Source organism: Salmo salar, chromosome 16 (genome assembly GCF_965601325.2).
Source record: "Salmo salar chromosome 16, fSalSal1, whole genome shotgun sequence".
Classification (NCBI taxonomy): Eukaryota; Metazoa; Chordata; class Actinopteri; order Salmoniformes; family Salmonidae; genus Salmo; species Salmo salar.
Window position 1 is genome coordinate 81333589 of NC_138306.1, and position 18378 is coordinate 81351966.

The following is an 18378-nucleotide window of genomic DNA, read 5'->3' on the forward strand; positions in this document are numbered from 1 at the left end:
ATTGTTTTTTTATTATGACAAATACAATTTTAATTTAATAAAAACATTTTTTTAAGGAATGACAATAACAGTGTTAGACCAGTGTTTCTTAAACTAGGGGTCACAACCCCATGAGGGGGTCGTTTGATTTTGAAATGGGGTCGCAAGAGAAACTCAAATACATTTTAACAAATTTTGCTTGGGTCATAGAACTGAGGTTACATCAGTAACCTTGGCAACAGATAGATAGGGTTGTAATAAACAGAACGCTTTCTGTTTTCTTCCTACAAATGTGGCTCTATCCTTTTGAAAGGTTTCAGCTACAAAATGTTATGACCCCATCAGTGAAAGATCAGACTCTCAGGAACACGGATGTGTCTCCTGTTACCCTCTACGATACCCACAAGCCTCATTAGAACAGAGAGGACAAGACCAGGCACGAAATCACACTGGGGAATAAGAATAGAAGTAATGATGATCTTTTCTACACAGAAGATCATACAAAATGATGACCTGATGATCTTCTGAACTTCCCAATACCTTTCTGATGCATTTCAATCACTGCAAACCATACTTCCTTCAGACTGAACTACTGTCACAGCCACTGTCACAAGTCACAGCCACTGTCACAAGTCACAGCCACTGTCACAAGTCACAGCCACTGTCACAAGTCACAGCCACTGTCACAAGTCACAGCCACTGTCACAAGTCACAGCCACTGTCACAAGTCACAGCTACTGTCAGACTGGTTTGTAATAAACTGTCATAGCCCCCCCCAAAGAAAATTAAGTAAAGATTGGCTGTTTTTTACGCAGTGGTGTCGCAAAAATCTTTTGATCAAAATGGGGTCCCAGGCCCAACAAAGTTTGTGAACCCCTGGTATAGACTATATAAACATACTTCCATATGATGCCTGGCTGGCTGACTGGTATTAAAATGCATTAAGTTGCCTGGTCTGTAGCAGTTAGCTCTGGGCTGTCCTCTCCTCCAGTCTGCCTGGTCTGTAGCAGTTAGCTCTGGGCTGTCCTCTCCTCCAGTCTGCCTGGTCTGTAGCAGTTAGCTCTGGTCTGTAGCAGTTAGCTCTGGTCTGTAGCAGTTAGCTCTGGGCTCTCCTCTCCTCCAGTCTGCCTGGTCTGTAGCAGTTAGCTCTGGGCCCTCCTCTCCTCCAGTCTGCCTGGTCTGTAGCAGTTAGCTCTGGGCTGTCCTCTCCTCCAGTCTGCCTGGTCTGTAGCAGTTAGCTCTGGGCTGTCCTCTCCTCCAGTCTGCCTGGTCTGTAGCAGTTAGCTCTGGTCTGTAGCAGTTAGCTCTGGTCTGTAGCAGTTAGCTCTGGGCTGTCCTCTCCTCCAGTCTGCCTGGTCTGTAGCAGTTAGCTCTGGGCCCTCCTCTCCTCCAGTCTGCCTGGTCTGTAGCAGTTAGCTCTGGGCTGTCCTCTCCTCCAGTCTGCCTGGTCTGTAGCAGTTAGCTCTGGGCTGTCCTCTCCTCCAGTCTGCCTGGTCTGTAGCAGTTAGCTCTGGGCTCTCCTCTCCTCCTGTCTGCCTGGTCTGTAGCAGTTAGCTCTGGGCTCTCCTCTCCTCCAGTCTGCCTGGTCTGTAGCAGTTAGCGCTGGTCTGTAGCAGTTAGCTCTGGGCTCTCCTCTCCTCCAGTCTGCCTGGTCTGTAGCAGTTAGCTCTGGTCTGTAGCAGTTAGCTCTGGGCTCTCCTCTCCTCCAGTCTGCCTGGTCTGTAGCAGTTAGCTCTGGGCCCTCCTCTCCTCCAGTCTGCCTGGTCTGTAGCAGTTAGCTCTGGGCTGTCCTCCTCCAGTCTGCCTGGTCTGTAGCAGTTAGCTCTGGGCTGTCCTCTCCTCCAGTCTGCCTGGTCTGTAGCAGTTAGCTCTGGGCTGTACTCTCCTCCAGTCTGCCTGGTCTGTAGCAGTTAGCTCTGGGCCCACCTCTCCTCCAGTCTGCCTGGTCTGTAGCAGTTAGCTCTGGGCTGTCCTCTCCTCCAGTCTGCCTGGTCTGTAGCAGTTAGCTCTGGGCTGTAGCAGTTAGCTCTGGGCCCTCCTCTCCTCCAGTCTGCCTGGTCTGTAGCAGTTAGCTCTGGGCTGTCCTCTCCTCCAGTCTGCCTGGTCTGTAGCAGTTAGCTCTGGGCTGTAGCAGTTAGCTCTGGGCCCTCCTCTCCTCCAGTCTGCCTGGTCTGTAGCAGTTAGCTCTGGGCCCTCCTCTCCTCCAGTCTGCCTGGTCTGTAGCAGTTAGCTCTGGGCTGTCCTCTCCTCCAGTCTGCCTGGTCTGTAGCAGTTAGCTCTGGGCTGTAGCAGTTAGCTCTGGGCCCTCCTCTCCTCCAGTCTGCCTGGTCTGTAGCAGTTAGCTCTGGGCCCTCCTCTCCTCCAGTCTGCCTGGTCTGTAGCAGTTAGCTCTGGGCTGTAGCAGTTAGCTCTGGGCTGTACTCTCCTCCAGTCTGCCTGGTCTGTAGCAGTTAGCTCTGGGCCCACCTCTCCTCCAGTCTGCCTGGTCTGTAGCAGTTAGCTCTGGGCCCTCCTCTCCTCCAGTCTGCCTGGTCTGTAGCAGTTAGCTCTGGGCTGTCCTCTCCTCCAGTCTGCCTGGTCTGTAGCAGTTAGCTCTGGGCCCTCCTCTCCTCCAGTCTGCCTGGTCTGTAGCAGTTAGCTCTGGGCTGTAGCAGTTAGCTCTGGGCCCTCCTCTCCTCCAGTCTGCCTGGTCTGTAGCAGTTAGCTCTGGGCTGTAGCAGTTAGCTCTGGGCCCTCCTCTCCTCCAGTCTGCCTGGGCTGTAGCAGTTAGCTCTGGGCTGTAGCAGTTAGCTCTGGGCTGTAGCAGTTAGCTCTGGGCCCTCCTCTCCTCCAGTCTGCCTGGGCTGTAGCAGTTAGCTCTGGTCTGTAGCAGTTAGCTCTGGGCCCTCCTCTCCTCCAGTCTGCCTGGTCTGTAGCAGTTAGCTCTGGGCCCTCCTCTCCTCCAGTCTGCCTGGTCTGTAGCAGTTAGCTCTGGGCTGTAGCAGTTAGCTCTGGGCCCTCCTCTCCTCCAGTCTGCCTGGTCTGTAGCAGTTAGCTCTGGTCTGTAGCAGTTAGCTCTGGGCTGTCCTCTCCTCCAGTCTGCCTGGTCTGTAGCAGTTAGCTCTGGGCCCTCCTCTCCTCCAGTCTGCCTGGTCTGTAGCAGTTAGCTCTGGGCCCTCCTCTCCTCCAGTCTGCCTGGTCTGTAGCAGTTAGCTCTGGGCTGTAGCAGTTAGCTCTGGGCCCTCCTCTCCTCCAGTCTGCCTGGTCTGTAGCAGTTAGCTCTGGTCTGTAGCAGTTAGCTCTGGGCCCTCCTCTCCTCCAGTCTGCCTGGTCTGTAGCAGTTAGCTCTGGGCCCTCCTCTCCTCCAGTCTGCCTGGTCTGTAGCAGTTAGCTCTGGGCCCTCCTCTCCTCCAGTCTGCCTGGTCTGTAGCAGTTAGCTCTGGTCTGTAGCAGTTAGCTCTGGGCCCTCCTCTCCTCCAGTCTGCCTGGTCTGTAGCAGTTAGCTCTGGGCCCTCCTCTCCTCCAGTCTGCCTGGTCTGTAGCAGTTAGCTCTGGGCCCTCCTCTCCTCCAGTCTGCCTGGTCTGTAGCAGTTAGCTCTGGGCCCTCCTCTCCTCCAGTCTGCCTGGTCTGTAGCAGTTAGCTCTGGTCTGTAGCAGTTAGCTCTGGGCCCTCCTCTCCTCCAGTCTGCCTGGTCTGTAGCAGTTAGCTCTGGTCTGTAGCAGTTAGCTCTGGGCCCTCCTCTCCTCCAGTCTGCCTGGTCTGTAGCAGTTAGCTCTGGTCTGTAGCAGTTAGCTCTGGGCTGTAGCAGTTAGCTCTGGGCCCTCCTCTCCTCCAGTCTGCCTGGTCTGTAGCAGTTAGCTCTGGGCCCTCCTCTCCTCCAGTCTGCCTGGTCTGTAGCAGTTAGCTCTGGGCTGTAGCAGTTAGCTCTGGGCCCTCCTCTCCTCCAGTCTGCCTGGTCTGTAGCAGTTAGCTCTGGGCCCTCCTCTCCTCCAGTCTGCCTGGTCTGTAGCAGTTAGCTCTGGGCTGTAGCAGTTAGCTCTGGGCCCTCCTCTCCTCCAGTCTGCCTGGTCTGTAGCAGTTAGCTCTGGGCTGTAGCAGTTAGCTCTGGGCCCTCCTCTCCTCCAGTCTGCCATAAATCTGATCAGAGGGGAGACGTTTCCATTAGAATAAATGGCAGCCTCTCAGAGGAGAAGTAAGATTGATGGTTAAAGTTAAATGGTATTAGCCATGCAGTTTAAATATTTAACCCAGCCTTATCATAACTGTTCTTAACACTTAAAGTAATATACAGCCCAGGCCTGGCTGTGTCTGTGGACCTGTATCACATATATCTTCTACAGATCAGCTCTGTCTAGTCTACCTCACTGTTGTCTAATGGCTGGCTGTTATCCATGGAGGTCTTGTAAAGACAGAGTTATTTGAGGTTGTGTTCAGGGTTGTAGGGTAATTCATTGTGTTTCAGTATTGTGATATGGAAATAAGATTTTTGGCATATGCCGGGTTATCCGGTTATCGGTTTATGATTGAACAATTGGCTCTGCATTTTACCAGTGTTCGACTACCAGGTTCACGGGATTGAACTGGGGACTGAGTTTTACCACAGATGCATAAAGTTTTACTGTAGTGTTTAACCACAGAGAGAGCAGGTCTAGTTTTACTGTAGTGTTTAACCACAGAGATAGCAGGTCTAGTTTTAACCACAGAGATAGCAGGTCTAGTTTTACTGTAGTGTTTAACCACAGAGATAGCAGGTCTAGTTTTACTGTAGTGTTTAACCACAGAGATAGCAGGTCTAGTTTTAACCACAGAGAGAGCAGGTCTAGTTTTACTGTAGTGTTTAACCACAGAGATAGCAGGTCTAGTTTTAACCACAGAGAGAGCAGGTCTAGTTTAACTGTAGTGTTTAACCACAGAGAGAGCAGGTCTAGTTTTACTGTAGTGTTTAACCACAGAGATAGCAGGTCTAGTTTTAACCACAGAGATAGCAGGTCTAGTTTTACTGTAGTGTTTAACCACAGAGAGAGCAGGTCTAGTTTTACTGTAGTGTTTAACCACAGAGATAGCAGGTCTAGTTTAACTGTAGTGTTTAACCACAGAGAGAGCAGGTCTAGTTTTACTGTAGTGTTTAACCACAGAGAGAGCAGGTCTAGTTTTACTGTGGTGTTTAACCACAGAGAGAGCAGGTCTAGTTTTACTGTGGTGTTTAACCACAGAGAGAGCAGATCTAGTTTTAACCACAGAGATAGCAGGTCTAGTTTTACTGTAGTGTTTAACCACAGAGAGCAGGTCTAGTTTTACTGTAGTGTTTAACCACAGAGAGAGCAGATCTAGTTTTACTGTAGTGTTTAACCACAGAGAGAGCAGGTCTAGTTTTACTGTAGTGTTTAACCACAGAGAGAGCAGATCTAGTTTTACTGTTGTGTTTAACCACAGAGAGCAGGTCTAGTTTTACTGTAGTGTTTAACCACAGAGATAGCAGGTCTAGTTTTAACCACAGAGATAGCAGGTCTAGTTTTAACCACAGAGATAGCAGGTCTAGTTTTAACCACAGAGATAGCAGGTCTAGTTTTACTGTAGTGTTTAACCACAGAGAGAGCAGATCTAGTTTTACTGTAGTGTTTAACCACAGAGAGAGCAGGTCTAGTTTTACTGTAGTGTTTAACCACAGAGAGAGCAGATCTAGTTTTACTGTAGTGTTTAACCACAGAGAGAGCAGATCTAGTTTTACTGTAGTGTTTAACCACAGAGAGCAGGTCTAGTTTTACTGTAGTGTTTAGCCACAGAGATAGCAGGTCTAGTTTTAACCACAGAGCGAGCAGGTTTAGTTTTACTGTAGTGTTTAACCACAGAGAGCAGGTCTCTCCTCCTGCCCTTGGCACGGCCCTCTCACCTGAAGGTAAATGTTTATGACTGGCTCCTCGTTAAAACAGAGGCCTTTAATGGGTCCAATTAAAACAATGGTTTCATCTCGCACCAAATGAAACCCGGCCCTGTTTATTGGGGCTGGGGATAATGGAATCTGAGACTGAGGGAAGAAGGATGTATTGTTAACCCTGTCCTGCCCAAACTAGATGTGATCATCTCTGATAACTTGCTCTGTCTTTTGATTCTTAACAAATATAAGTCCTTGGAAGGAGGATATATTCACAGACATGTTTGTCATATGTGAGGGATCTTTCCTAGTACTGCCCTACAGCTTTGTACCCATTTCCAGAAAGTTCAACTCACTCAAGAAAGAAGTTAAAATTGGAGAATAGAAGAAGTCTATGAAGTTGCATTTTCTAGTTGTTAGTTTGTAAAAGGAGCATTCCCCTCCGTCTGAGAGACGAGGCCCCTCCCCCTACACTCCAGTGGGCCGGATCAATGGCCTCAATCGCCACGGAGATGACGGAACATTTGAATATCCCTCCCTGATTGGGCCAGAGCGCTGGGCCTGGGGATCGATAGGAGGCAGCTGAGCACCCATTGATTGGCATGGCCCTTTTCAATAACACTGATAGCCCGCTCTCTCTCTCCTGTATAATAATAGTGAAATAATCACTGGATCTGTTAGCAGGTAAGGGGTGTGTGTGGAAGGCGGACGGGGGGTCTCCTGTGGACCAGATAGATAGGAGATTCACAGACAGGGCTGCTGGAGCTGCCTGCGTCAGCATTATGAGAAGTAATGGACTGTTCTGGTCTGAACTAGTGTACCATTAGCTAGTGTTCTCTCTCTTCTCTCCCTTCTCTCTCCATTTCTCACTCTCGTTCTCTCTTGTCCCCATCTCTTCCTTCGATTAGTTGGTCTAGCGCTCTCTCTTCTCTCTCCATTTCTCACTCTCTTGTTCTCTCTTGTCCCCATCTCTTCCTTCGATTAGTTGGTCTAGCGCTCTCTCTTCTCTCTCCATTTCTCACTCTCGTTCTCTCTTGTCCCCATCTCTTCCTTTGATTAGTTGGTCTAGCGCTCTCTCTTCTCTCTCCATTTCTCACTCTCGTTCTCTCTTGTCCCCATCTCTTCCTTTGATTAGTTGGTCTAGCGCTCTCTCTTCTCTCTCCATTTCTCACTCTCTTGTTCTCTCTTGTCCCCATCTCTTCCTTCGATTAGTTGGTCTAGCGCTCTCTCTTCTCTCTCCATTTCTCACTCTCGTTCTCTCTTGTCCCCATCTCTTCCTTTGATTAGTTGGTCTAGCGCTCTCTCTTCTCTCTCCATTTCTCACTCTCGTTCTCTCTTGTCCCCATCTCTTCCTTTGATTAGTTGGTCTAGCGCTCTCTCTTCTCTCTCCATTTCTCACTCTCTTGTTCTCTCTTGTCCCCATCTCTTCCTTCGATTAGTTGGTCTAGCTCTCTCTTCTCTCTCCATGTCTCTATTTTTTCTATTAGGTTGTCTAGCCCGCTATGTGTCTCCGTTGGGAAAATAGACCCTCTGAATGATGACTGTTGTGTTGTTGCAGTGGCCCAGAAGATCGTGGCGACCAGGAAGAAGCAGCAGCTGTCCATTGGTCCATGCAAGTCCCTTCCCAACTCCCCTAGCCACTCCTCTGTGTGTTCTGCACAGGTGGCTGCAGCAGTACACATCAGCCAGGTAGGTACACACACACACACATACATACATTTACAGACGGACACAATTTACTGACACACAAAAAAAATGGCCCCATTGAGGTCCTTGACTACATTCTCTTGTCCATATTTGTTCTTCCTCCCGCTTCCTCTATCAGCGTTGTGCTGTAAGATATTCTCCCAGCATCAACAGCATCTCTCTCTTACCATGCACACACACACACACACACACACACACACACACACACACACCGTTTACCACCCTGTCGTGTCTTTGATCCCACACACACACACACCGTTTACCACCCTGTCGTGTCTTTGATCCACACACACACACACACACACCGTTTACCACCCTGTCGTGTCTTTGATCCACACACACACACACACACACACACACCGTTTACCACCCTGTCGTGTCTTTGATCCACACACACACACCGTTTACCACCCTGTCGTGTCTTTGATCCACACACACACACCGTTTACCACCCTGTCGTGTCTTTGATCCACACACACACACCGTTTACCACCCTGTCGTGTCTTTGATCCACACACACACACCGTTTACCACCCTGTCGTGTCTTTGATCCACACACACACACACACACACCGTTTACCACCCTGTCGTGTCTTTGATCCACACACACACACACACACACCGTTTACCACCCTGTCGTGTCTTTGATCCACACACACACACACACACACCGTTTACCACCCTGTCGTGTCTTTGATCCACACACACACACACACACCGTTTACCACCCTGTCTTGTCTTTGATCCACACACACACCGTTTACCACCCTGTCGTGTCTTTGATCCCACACACACACACCGTTTACCACCCTGTCGTGTCTTCGCACACACACACACACACACACACACACACACACACCGTTTACCACCCTGTCGTGTCTTCGACCCCCACACACACACACACACACACACACACACACACCGTTTACCACCCTGTCGTGTCTTCGATCCACAGCGCTCAGTCCCCCATCGATTTGTCATTAAACCAGCATCATTCAGCTTGTCTACGTAGCCCAGCTCATCCCCTGAGAATCAGGGTTGTTTTCACAAAGTAACAGTACTCTCCTACTGCAGAATGGCCCTCAGTGTGTCTTCAATGCTACCCATAATTCTCTCCCAAGCTGGGGCTCTTGTTGTACAGTAGAGTGTTAAGGAATCTAGGATGAATGATAGAGGTTATGAGTGACACAGATCTATTGTCTGTTATTATGAAGAGGGGATACTGTACCAGCTGTATACTAGTGTAGTGTCTGTTATTATGAAGAGGAGATACTGTACCAGCTGTATACTAGTGTAGTGTCTGTTATTGTGAAGTGGAGATACTGTACCAGCTGTATACTAGTGTAGTGTCTGTTATTATGAAGAGGAGATACTGTACCAGCTGTATACTAGTGTAGTGTCTGTTATTATGAAGAGGGGATACTGTACCAGCTGTATACTAGTGTAGTGTCTGTTATTATGAAGAGGGGATACTGTACCAGCTGTATACTAGTGTAGTGTCTGTTATTATGAAGAGGAGATACTGTACCAGCTGTATACTAGTGTAGTGTCTGTTATTATGTAGAGGAGATACTGTACCAGCTGTATACTAGTATAGTGTCTGTTATTATGAAGAGGAGATACTGTACCAGCTGTATACTAGTGTAGTGTCTGTTATTATGAAGAGGAGATACTGTACCAGCTGTATACTAGTGTAGTGTCTGTTATTATGTAGAGGAGATACTGTACCAGCTGTATACTAGTGTAGTGTCTGTTATTATGAAGAGGAGATACTGTATCAGCTGTATACTAGTGTAGTGTCTGTTATTATGAAGAGGAGATACTGTACCAGCTGTATACTAGTGTAGTGTCTGTTATTATGTAGAGGAGATACTGTACCAGCTGTATACTAGTGTAGTGTCTGTTATTATGAAGAGGAGATACTGTACCAGCTGTATACTAGTGTAGTGTCTGTTATTATGAAGAGGAGATGCTGTACCAGCTGTATACTAGTGTAGTGTCTGTTATTATGAAGAGGAGATACTGTACCAGCTGTATACTAGTGTAGTGTCTGTTATTATGAAGAGGAGATACTGTACCAGCTGTATACTAGTGTAGTGTCTGTTATTATGAAGAGGAGATACTGTACCAGCTGTATACTAGTGTAGTGTCTGTTATTATGAAGAGGAGATACTGTACCAGCTGTATACTAGTGTAGTGTCTGTTATTATGAAGAGGAGATACTGTACCAGCTGTATACTAGTGTAGTGTCTGTTATTATGAAGAGGAGATACTGTACCAGCTGTATGCTAGTGTAGTGTCTGTTATTATGTAGAGGGGATACTGTACCAGCTGTATACTAGTGTAGTGTCTGTTATTATGTAGAGGGGATACTGTACCAGCTGTATACTAGTGTAGTGTCTGTTATTATGAAGAGGAGATACTGTACCAGCTGTATACTAGTGTAGTGTCTGTTATTATGAAGAGGAGATACTGTACCAGCTGTATACTAGTGTAGTGTCTGTTATTATGAAGAGGAGATACTGTACCAGCTGTATACTAGTGTAGTGTCTGTTATTATGTAGAGGAGATACTGTACCAGCTGTATACTAGTGTAGTGTCTGTTATTATGAAGAGGAGATACTGTACCAGCTGTATACTAGTGTAGTGTCTGTTATTATGAAGAGGAGATACTGTACCAGCTGTATACTAGTGTAGTGTCTGTTATTATGAAGAGGAGATACTGTACCAGCTGTATACTAGTGTAGTGTCTGTTATTATGAAGAGGAGATACTGTACCAGCTGTATACTAGTGTAGTGTCTGTTATTATGAAGAGGAGATACTGTACCAGCTGTATACTAGTGTAGTGTCTGTTATTATGAAGAGGAGATACTGTACCAGCTGTATACTAGTGTAGTGTCTGTTATTATGAAGAGGAGATACTGTACCAGCTGTATACTAGTGTAGTGTCTGTTATTATGAAGAGGAGATACTGTACCAGCTGTATACTAGTGTAGTGTCTGTTATTATGAAGAGGGGATACTGTACCAGCTGTATACTAGTGTAGTGTCTGTTATTATGAAGTGGAGATACTGTACCAGCTGTATACTAGTGTAGTGTCTGTTATTATGAAGTGGAGATACTGTACCAGCTGTATACTAGTATAGTGTCTGTTATTATGAAGAGGGGATACTGTACCAGCTGTATACTAGTGTAGTGTCTGTTATTATGAAGAGGAGATACTGTACCAGCTGTATACTAGTGTAGTGTCTGTTATTATGTAGAGGGGATACTGTACCAGCTGTATACTAGTGTAGTGTCTGTTATTATGAAGAGGGGATACTGTACCAGCTGTATACTAGTGTAGTGTCTGTTATTATGAAGAGGAGATACTGTACCAGCTGTATACTAGTGTAGTGTCTGTTATTATGAAGAGGGGATACTGTACCAGCTGTATACTAGTGTAGTGTCTGTTATTATGAAGAGGGGATACTGTATCAGCTGTATACTAGTGTAGTGTCTGTTATTATGAAGAGGGGATACTGTACCAGCTGTATACTAGTGTAGTGTCTGTTATTATGAAGAGGGGATACTGTATCAGCTGTATACTAGTGTAGTGTCTGTTATTATGAAGAGGAGATACTGTACCAGCTGTATACTAGTGTAGTGTCTGTTATTATGTAGAGGGGATACTGTACCAGCTGTATACTAGTGTAGTGTCTGTTATTATGAAGAGGAGATGCTGTACCAGCTGTATGCTAGTGTAGTGTCTGTTATTATGAAGAGGAGATACTGTACCAGCTGTATGCTAGTGTAGTGTCTGTTATTATGTAGAGGAGATACTGTACCAGCTGTATGCTAGTGTAGTGTCTGTTATTATGAAGAGGAGATACTGTACCAGCTGTATACTAGTGTAGTGTCTGTTATTATGAAGAGGAGATACTGTACCAGCTGTATACTAGTGTAGTGTCTGTTATTATGAAGAGGAGATACTGTACCAGCTGTATACTAGTGTAGTGTCTGTTATTATGAAGAGGAGATACTGTACCAGCTGTATACTAGTGTAGTGTCTGTTATTATGAAGAGGAGATACTGTACCAGCTGTATACTAGTGTAGTGTCTGTTATTATGTAGAGGGGATACTGTACCAGCTGTATACTAGTGTAGTGTCTGTTATTATGAAGAGGAGATACTGTACCAGCTGTATACTAGTGTAGTGTCTGTTATTATGAAGAGGAGATACTGTACCAGCTGTATACTAGTGTAGTGTCTGTTATTATGAAGAGGAGATACTGTACCAGCTGTATACTAGTGTAGTGTCTGTTATTATGAAGAGGAGATACTGTACCAGCTGTATACTAGTGTAGTGTCTGTTATTATGAAGAGGAGATACTGTACCAGCTGTATACTAGTGTAGTGTCTTATTATGAAGAGGAGATACTGTACCAGCTGTATACTAGTGTAGTGTCTGTTATTATGTAGAGGGGACACTGTACCAGCTGTATACTAGTGTAGTGTCTGTTATTATGAAGAGGAGATACTGTACCAGCTGTATACTAGTGTAGTGTCTGTTATTATGTAGAGGAGATACTGTACCAGCTGTATACTAGTGTAGTGTCTGTTATTATGTAGAGGAGATACTGTACCAGCTGTATACTAGTGTAGTGTCTGTTATTATGAAGAGGAGATACTGTACCAGCTGTATACTAGTGTAGTGTCTGTTATTATGTAGAGGGGATACTGTATCAGCTGTATGCTAGTGTAGTGTCTGTTATTATGAAGAGATACCGTACCAGCTGTATACTAGTGTAGTGTCTGTTATTATGAAGAGGAGATACTGTACCAGCTGTATACTAGTGTAGTGTCTGTTATTATGAAGAGGGGATACTGTACCAGCTGTATACTAGTGTAGTGTCTGTTATTATGAAGAGGAGATACTGTACCAGCTGTATACTAGTGTAGTGTCTGTTATTATGTAGAGGGGATACTGTACCAGCTGTATACTAGTGTAGTGTCTGTTATTATGAAGAGGAGATACTGTACCAGCTGTATACTAGTGTAGTGTCTGTTATTATGAAGAGGAGATACTGTACCAGCTGTATACTAGTGTAGTGTCTGTTATTATGTAGAGGAGATACTGTACCAGCTGTATACTAGTGTAGTGTCTGTTATTATGAAGAGGAGATACTGTACCAGCTGTATGCTAGCGTAGTGTCTGTTATTATGAAGAGGAGATACTGTACCAGCTGTATACTAGTGTAGTGTCTGTTATTATGAAGAGGAGATACTGTACCAGCTGTATACTAGTGTAGTGTCTGTTATTATGAAGAGGAGATACTGTACCAGCTGTATACTAGTGTAGTGTCTGTTATTATGAAGAGGAGATACTGTACCAGCTGTATACTAGTGTAGTGTCTGTTATTGTGAAGTGGAGATACTGTACCAGCTGTATACTAGTGTAGTGTCTGTTATTATGTAGAGGAGATACTGTACCAGCTGTATACTAGTGTAGTGTCTGTTATTATGAAGAGGAGATACTGTACCAGCTGTATACTAGTGTAGTGTCTGTTATTATGAAGGGGAGATACTGTACCAGCTGTATACTAGTGTAGTGTCTGTTATTATGAAGAGGAGATACTGTACCAGCTGTATACTAGTGTAGTGTCTGTTATTGTGAAGAGGAGATACTGTACCAGCTGTATACTAGTGTAGTGTCTGTTATTATGTAGTGGAGATACTGTACCAGCTGTATACTAGTGTAGTGTCTGTTATTATGTAGAGGAGATACTGTACCAGCTGTATACTAGTGTAGTGTCTGTTATTATGAAGAGGAGATACTGTACCAGCTGTATACTAGTGTAGTGTCTGTTATTATGAAGAGGAGATACTGTACCAGCTTTATACTAGTGTAGTGTCTGTTATTGTGAAGTGGAGATACTGTACCAGCTGTATGCTAGTGTAGTGTCTGTTATTATGTAGAGGGGATACTGTACCAGCTGTATACTAGTGTAGTGTCTGTTATTATGTAGAGGAGATACTGTACCAGCTGTATGCTAGTGTAGTGTCTGTTATTGTGAAGTGGAGATACTGTACCAGCTGTATGCTAGTGTAGTGTCTGTTATTGTGAAGTGGAGATACTGTACCAGCTGTATACTAGTGTACTGTCTGTTATTATGTAGAGGGGATACTGTACCAGCTGTATACTAGTGTAGTGTCTGTTATTATGTAGAGGGGATACTGTACCAGCTGTATACTAGTGTAGTGTCTGTTATTATGTAGAGGAGATACTGTACCAGCTGTATACTAGTATAGTGTCTGTTATTATGTAGAGGGGATACTGTACCAGCTGTATGCTAGTGTAGTGTCTGTTATTATGAAGAGGAGATACTGTACCAGCTGTATACTAGTGTAGTGTCTGTTATTATGTAGAGGAGATACTGTACCAGCTGTATACTAGTGTAGTGTCTGTTATTATGAAGAGGAGATACTGTACCAGCTGTATACTAGTGTAGTGTCTGTTATTATGAAGTGGAGATACTGTACCAGCTGTATACTAGTGTAGTGTCTGTTATTATTAAGTGGAGATACTGTACCAGCTGTATACTAGTGTAGTGTCTGTTATTATGTAGAGGAGATACTGTACCAGCTGTATACTAGTGTAGTGTCTGTTATTATTAAGTGGAGATACTGTACCAGCTGTATACTAGTGTAGTGTCTGTTATTATGTAGTGGAGATACTGTACCAGCTGTATACTAGTGTAGTGTCTGTTATTATGTAGAGGAGATACTGTACCAGCTGTATACTAGTGTAGTGTCTGTTATTATGTAGAGGAGATACTGTACCAGCTGTATACTAGTGTAGTGTCTGTTATTATGAAGAGGAGATGCTGTATACTAGTGTAGTGTCTGTTATTATGTAGAGGAGATACTGTACCAGCTGTATACTAGTGTAGTGTCTGTTATTATGTAGAGGAGATACTGTACCAGCTGTATGCTAGTGTAGTGTCTGTTATTATGTAGAGGAGATACTGTACCAGCTGTATACTAGTGTAGTGTCTGTTATTATGAAGAGGAGATACTGTACCAGCTGTATACTAGTGTAGTGTCTGTTATTATGTAGAGGGGATACTGTACCAGCTGTATACTAGTGTAGTGTCTGTTATTATGAAGTGGAGATACTGTACCAGCTGTATACTAGTGTAGTGTCTGTTATTATGTAGAGGAGATACTGTACCAGCTGTATACTAGTGTAGTGTCTGTTATTATGAAGAGGAGATACTGTACCAGCTGTATACTAGTGTAGTGTCTGTTATTATGAAGAGGGGATACTGTACCAGCTGTATACTAGTGTAGTGTCTGTTATTATGAAGAGGAGATGCTGTACCAGCTGTATACTAGTGTAGTGTCTGTTATGAAGAGGGGATACTGTACCAGCTGTATACTAGTGTAGTGTCTGTTATTATGAAGAGGAGATGCTGTACCAGCTGTATACTAGTGTAGTGTCTGTTATTATGTAGAGGGGATACTGTACCAGCTGTATACTAGTGTAGTGTCTGTTATTATGAAGTGGAGATACTGTACCAGCTGTATACTAGTGTAGTGTCTGTTATTATGAAGAGGAGATACTGTACCAGCTGTATACTAGTGTAGTGTCTGTTATTATGAAGAGGAGATACTGTACCAGCTGTATACTAGTGTAGTGTCTGTTATTATGAAGAGGAGATACTGTACCAGCTGTATACTAGTGTAGTGTCTGTTATTATGAAGAGGAGATACTGTACCAGCTGTATACTAGTGTAGTGTCTGTTATTATGAAGAGGAGATACTGTACCAGCTGTATGCTAGTGTAGTGTCTGTTATTATGAAGAGGAGATACTGTACCAGCTGTATGCTAGTGTAGTGTCTGTTATTATGTAGAGGAGATACTGTACCAGCTGTATGCTAGTGTAGTGTCTGTTATTATGAAGAGGAGATACTGTACCAGCTGTATACTAGTGTAGTGTCTGTTATTATGAAGAGGAGATACTGTACCAGCTGTATACTAGTGTAGTGTCTGTTATTATGAAGAGGAGATACTGTACCAGCTGTATACTAGTGTAGTGTCTTATTATGAAGAGGAGATACTGTACCAGCTGTATACTAGTGTAGTGTCTGTTATTATGTAGAGGGGATACTGTACCAGCTGTATACTAGTGTAGTGTCTGTTATTATGAAGAGGAGATACTGTACCAGCTGTATACTAGTGTAGTGTCTGTTATTATGAAGAGGAGATACTGTACCAGCTGTATACTAGTGTAGTGTCTGTTATTATGTAGAGGAGATACTGTACCAGCTGTATACTAGTGTAGTGTCTGTTATTATGAAGAGGAGATACTGTACCAGCTGTATACTAGTGTAGTGTCTGTTATTATGAAGAGGAGATACTGTACCAGCTGTATACTAGTGTAGTGTCTGTTATTATGAAGAGGAGATACTGTACCAGCTGTATACTAGTGTAGTGTCTGTTATTATGAAGAGGAGATACTGTACCAGCTGTATACTAGTGTAGTGTCTGTTATTATGAAGAGGAGATACTGTACCAGCTGTATACTAGTGTAGTGTCTGTTATTATGAAGAGGGGATACTGTACCAGCTGTATACTAGTGTAGTGTCTGTTATTATGAAGAGGAGATACTGTACCAGCTGTATACTAGTGTAGTGTCTGTTATTATGTAGAGGAGATACTGTACCAGCTGTATGCTAGTGTAGTGTCTGTTATTATGAAGAGGAGATACTGTACCAGCTGTATACTAGTGTAGTGTCTGTTATTATGTAGAGGAGATGCTGTACCAGCTGTATACTAGTGTAGTGTCTGTTATTATGAAGAGGGGATACTGTATCAGCTGTATGCTAGTGTAGTGTCTGTTATTGTGAAGAGGAGATACTGTACCAGCTGTATACTAGTGTAGTGTCTGTTATTATGAAGAGGAGATACTGTACCAGCTGTATACTAGTGTAGTGTCTGTTATTATGAAGAGGGGATACTGTACCAGCTGTATACTAGTGTAGTGTCTGTTATTATGAAGAGGAGATACTGTACCAGCTGTATACTAGTGTAGTGTCTGTTATTATGAAGAGGAGATACTGTACCAGCTGTATACTAGTGTAGTGTCTGTTATTATGAAGAGGAGATACTGTACCAGCTGTATACTAGTGTAGTGTCTGTTATTATGAAGAGGAGATACTGTACCAACTGTATACTAGTGTAGTGTCTGTTATTATGTAGAGGAGATACTGTACCAGCTGTATACTAGTGTAGTGTCTGTTATTATGTAGAGGGGATACTGTACCAGCTGTATACTAGTGTAGTGTCTGTTATTATGTAGAGGAGATACTGTACCAGCTGTATACTAGTGTAGTGTCTGTTATTATGAAGAGGAGATGCTGTACCAGCTGTATGCTAGTGTAGTGTCTGTTATTATGAAGAGGAGATACTGTACCAGCTGTATACTAGTGTAGTGTCTGTTATTATGAAGAGGAGATACTGTACCAGCTGTATACTAGTGTAGTGTCTGTTATTATGAAGAGGAGATACTGTACCAGCTGTATACTAGTGTAGTGTCTGTTATTATGAAGAGGAGATACTGTACCAGCTGTATACTAGTGTAGTGTCTGTTATTATGTAGAGGAGATACTGTACCAGCTGTATACTAGTGTAGTGTCTGTTATTATGTAGAGGAGATACTGTACCAGCTGTATACTAGTGTAGTGTCTGTTATTATGAAGAGGAGATACTGTACCAGCTGTATACTAGTGTAGTGTCTGTTATTATGTAGAGGAGATACTGTACCAGCTGTATACTAGTGTAGTGTCTGTTATTATGTAGAGGAGATACTGTACCAGCTGTATACTAGTGTAGTGTCTGTTATTATGAAGAGGAGATACTGTACCAGCTGTATACTAGTGTAGTGTCTGTTATTATGAAGAGGAGATACTGTACCAGCTGTATACTAGTGTAGTGTCTGTTATTATGTAGAGGAGATACTGTACCAGCTGTATACTAGTGTAGTGTCTGTTATTATGTAGAGGAGATACTGTACCAGCTGTATACTAGTGTAGTGTCTGTTATTATGAAGAGGAGATACTGTACCAGCTGTATGTTCAACTTCTTTTGTCACTATCACACACTTTTTTATATTGTTGTCTCTTTCTCTCTGTTTACTCTCATCCATACATGCTCTTTCTCTCTGTTACTCTCATCCATACATGCTCTTTCTCTCTGTTTACTCTCATCCATACATACTCTTTCTCTCTGTTTACTCTCATCCATACATACTCTTTCTCTCTGTTTACTCTCATCCATACATACTCTTTCTCTCTGTTTACTCTCATCCATACATACTCTTTCTCTCTGTTTACTCTCATCCATACATACTCTCATTCTTTCTGTTTACTCTCATCCATACATACTCTTTCTCTCTGTTTACTCTCATCCATACATACTCTTTCTCTCTGTTTACTCTCATCCATACATACTCTTTCTCTCTGTTTACTCTCATCCATACATACTCTTTCTCTCTGTTTACTCTCATCCATACATGCTCTTTCTCTCTGTTTACTCTCATCCATACATACTCTCATTCTTTCTGAACTAAGTTAGTGTTACCAACACAGTACATAGACGTGTGTGTGTCTCTGTAGCAGACCAGTAATGGCGGCAGCCTGAGTGACTACTCGTCATCAGTACCCTCCACCCCCAGCACCAGTCAGAAGGAGCTACGCATCCACGTCCCCCAGACCACCAACACCCCCACGCCCGTCCGCAAGCAGTCCAAACGCCGCTCCAACCTCTTCACTGTGAGCCCAGATACACACACACAC

General features: G+C 44.0%; 1 protein-coding gene across 9 annotated transcripts in view; it reads left to right on the plus strand.

Annotated features, from left to right (window-relative positions):
• Positions 1-18378, plus strand: part of LOC106575459 (arf-GAP with GTPase, ANK repeat and PH domain-containing protein 1) — a 281459-nt gene that overhangs the window by 158552 nt on the left and 104529 nt on the right. For 6 of the 9 annotated variants that reach the window (XM_045698088.2, XM_045698090.2, XM_045698089.2 and 3 more), the window contains 2 exons: positions 7390-7520; positions 18199-18354. In XM_045698088.2, the coding sequence (XP_045554044.1) occupies positions 7390-7520; positions 18199-18354 (287 nt within the window). The remainder of the gene's footprint in view (positions 1-7389; positions 7521-18198; positions 18355-18378) is intronic. The other 3 variants (XM_045698083.2, XM_045698086.2, XM_045698087.2) reach the window with 2 other exon arrangements.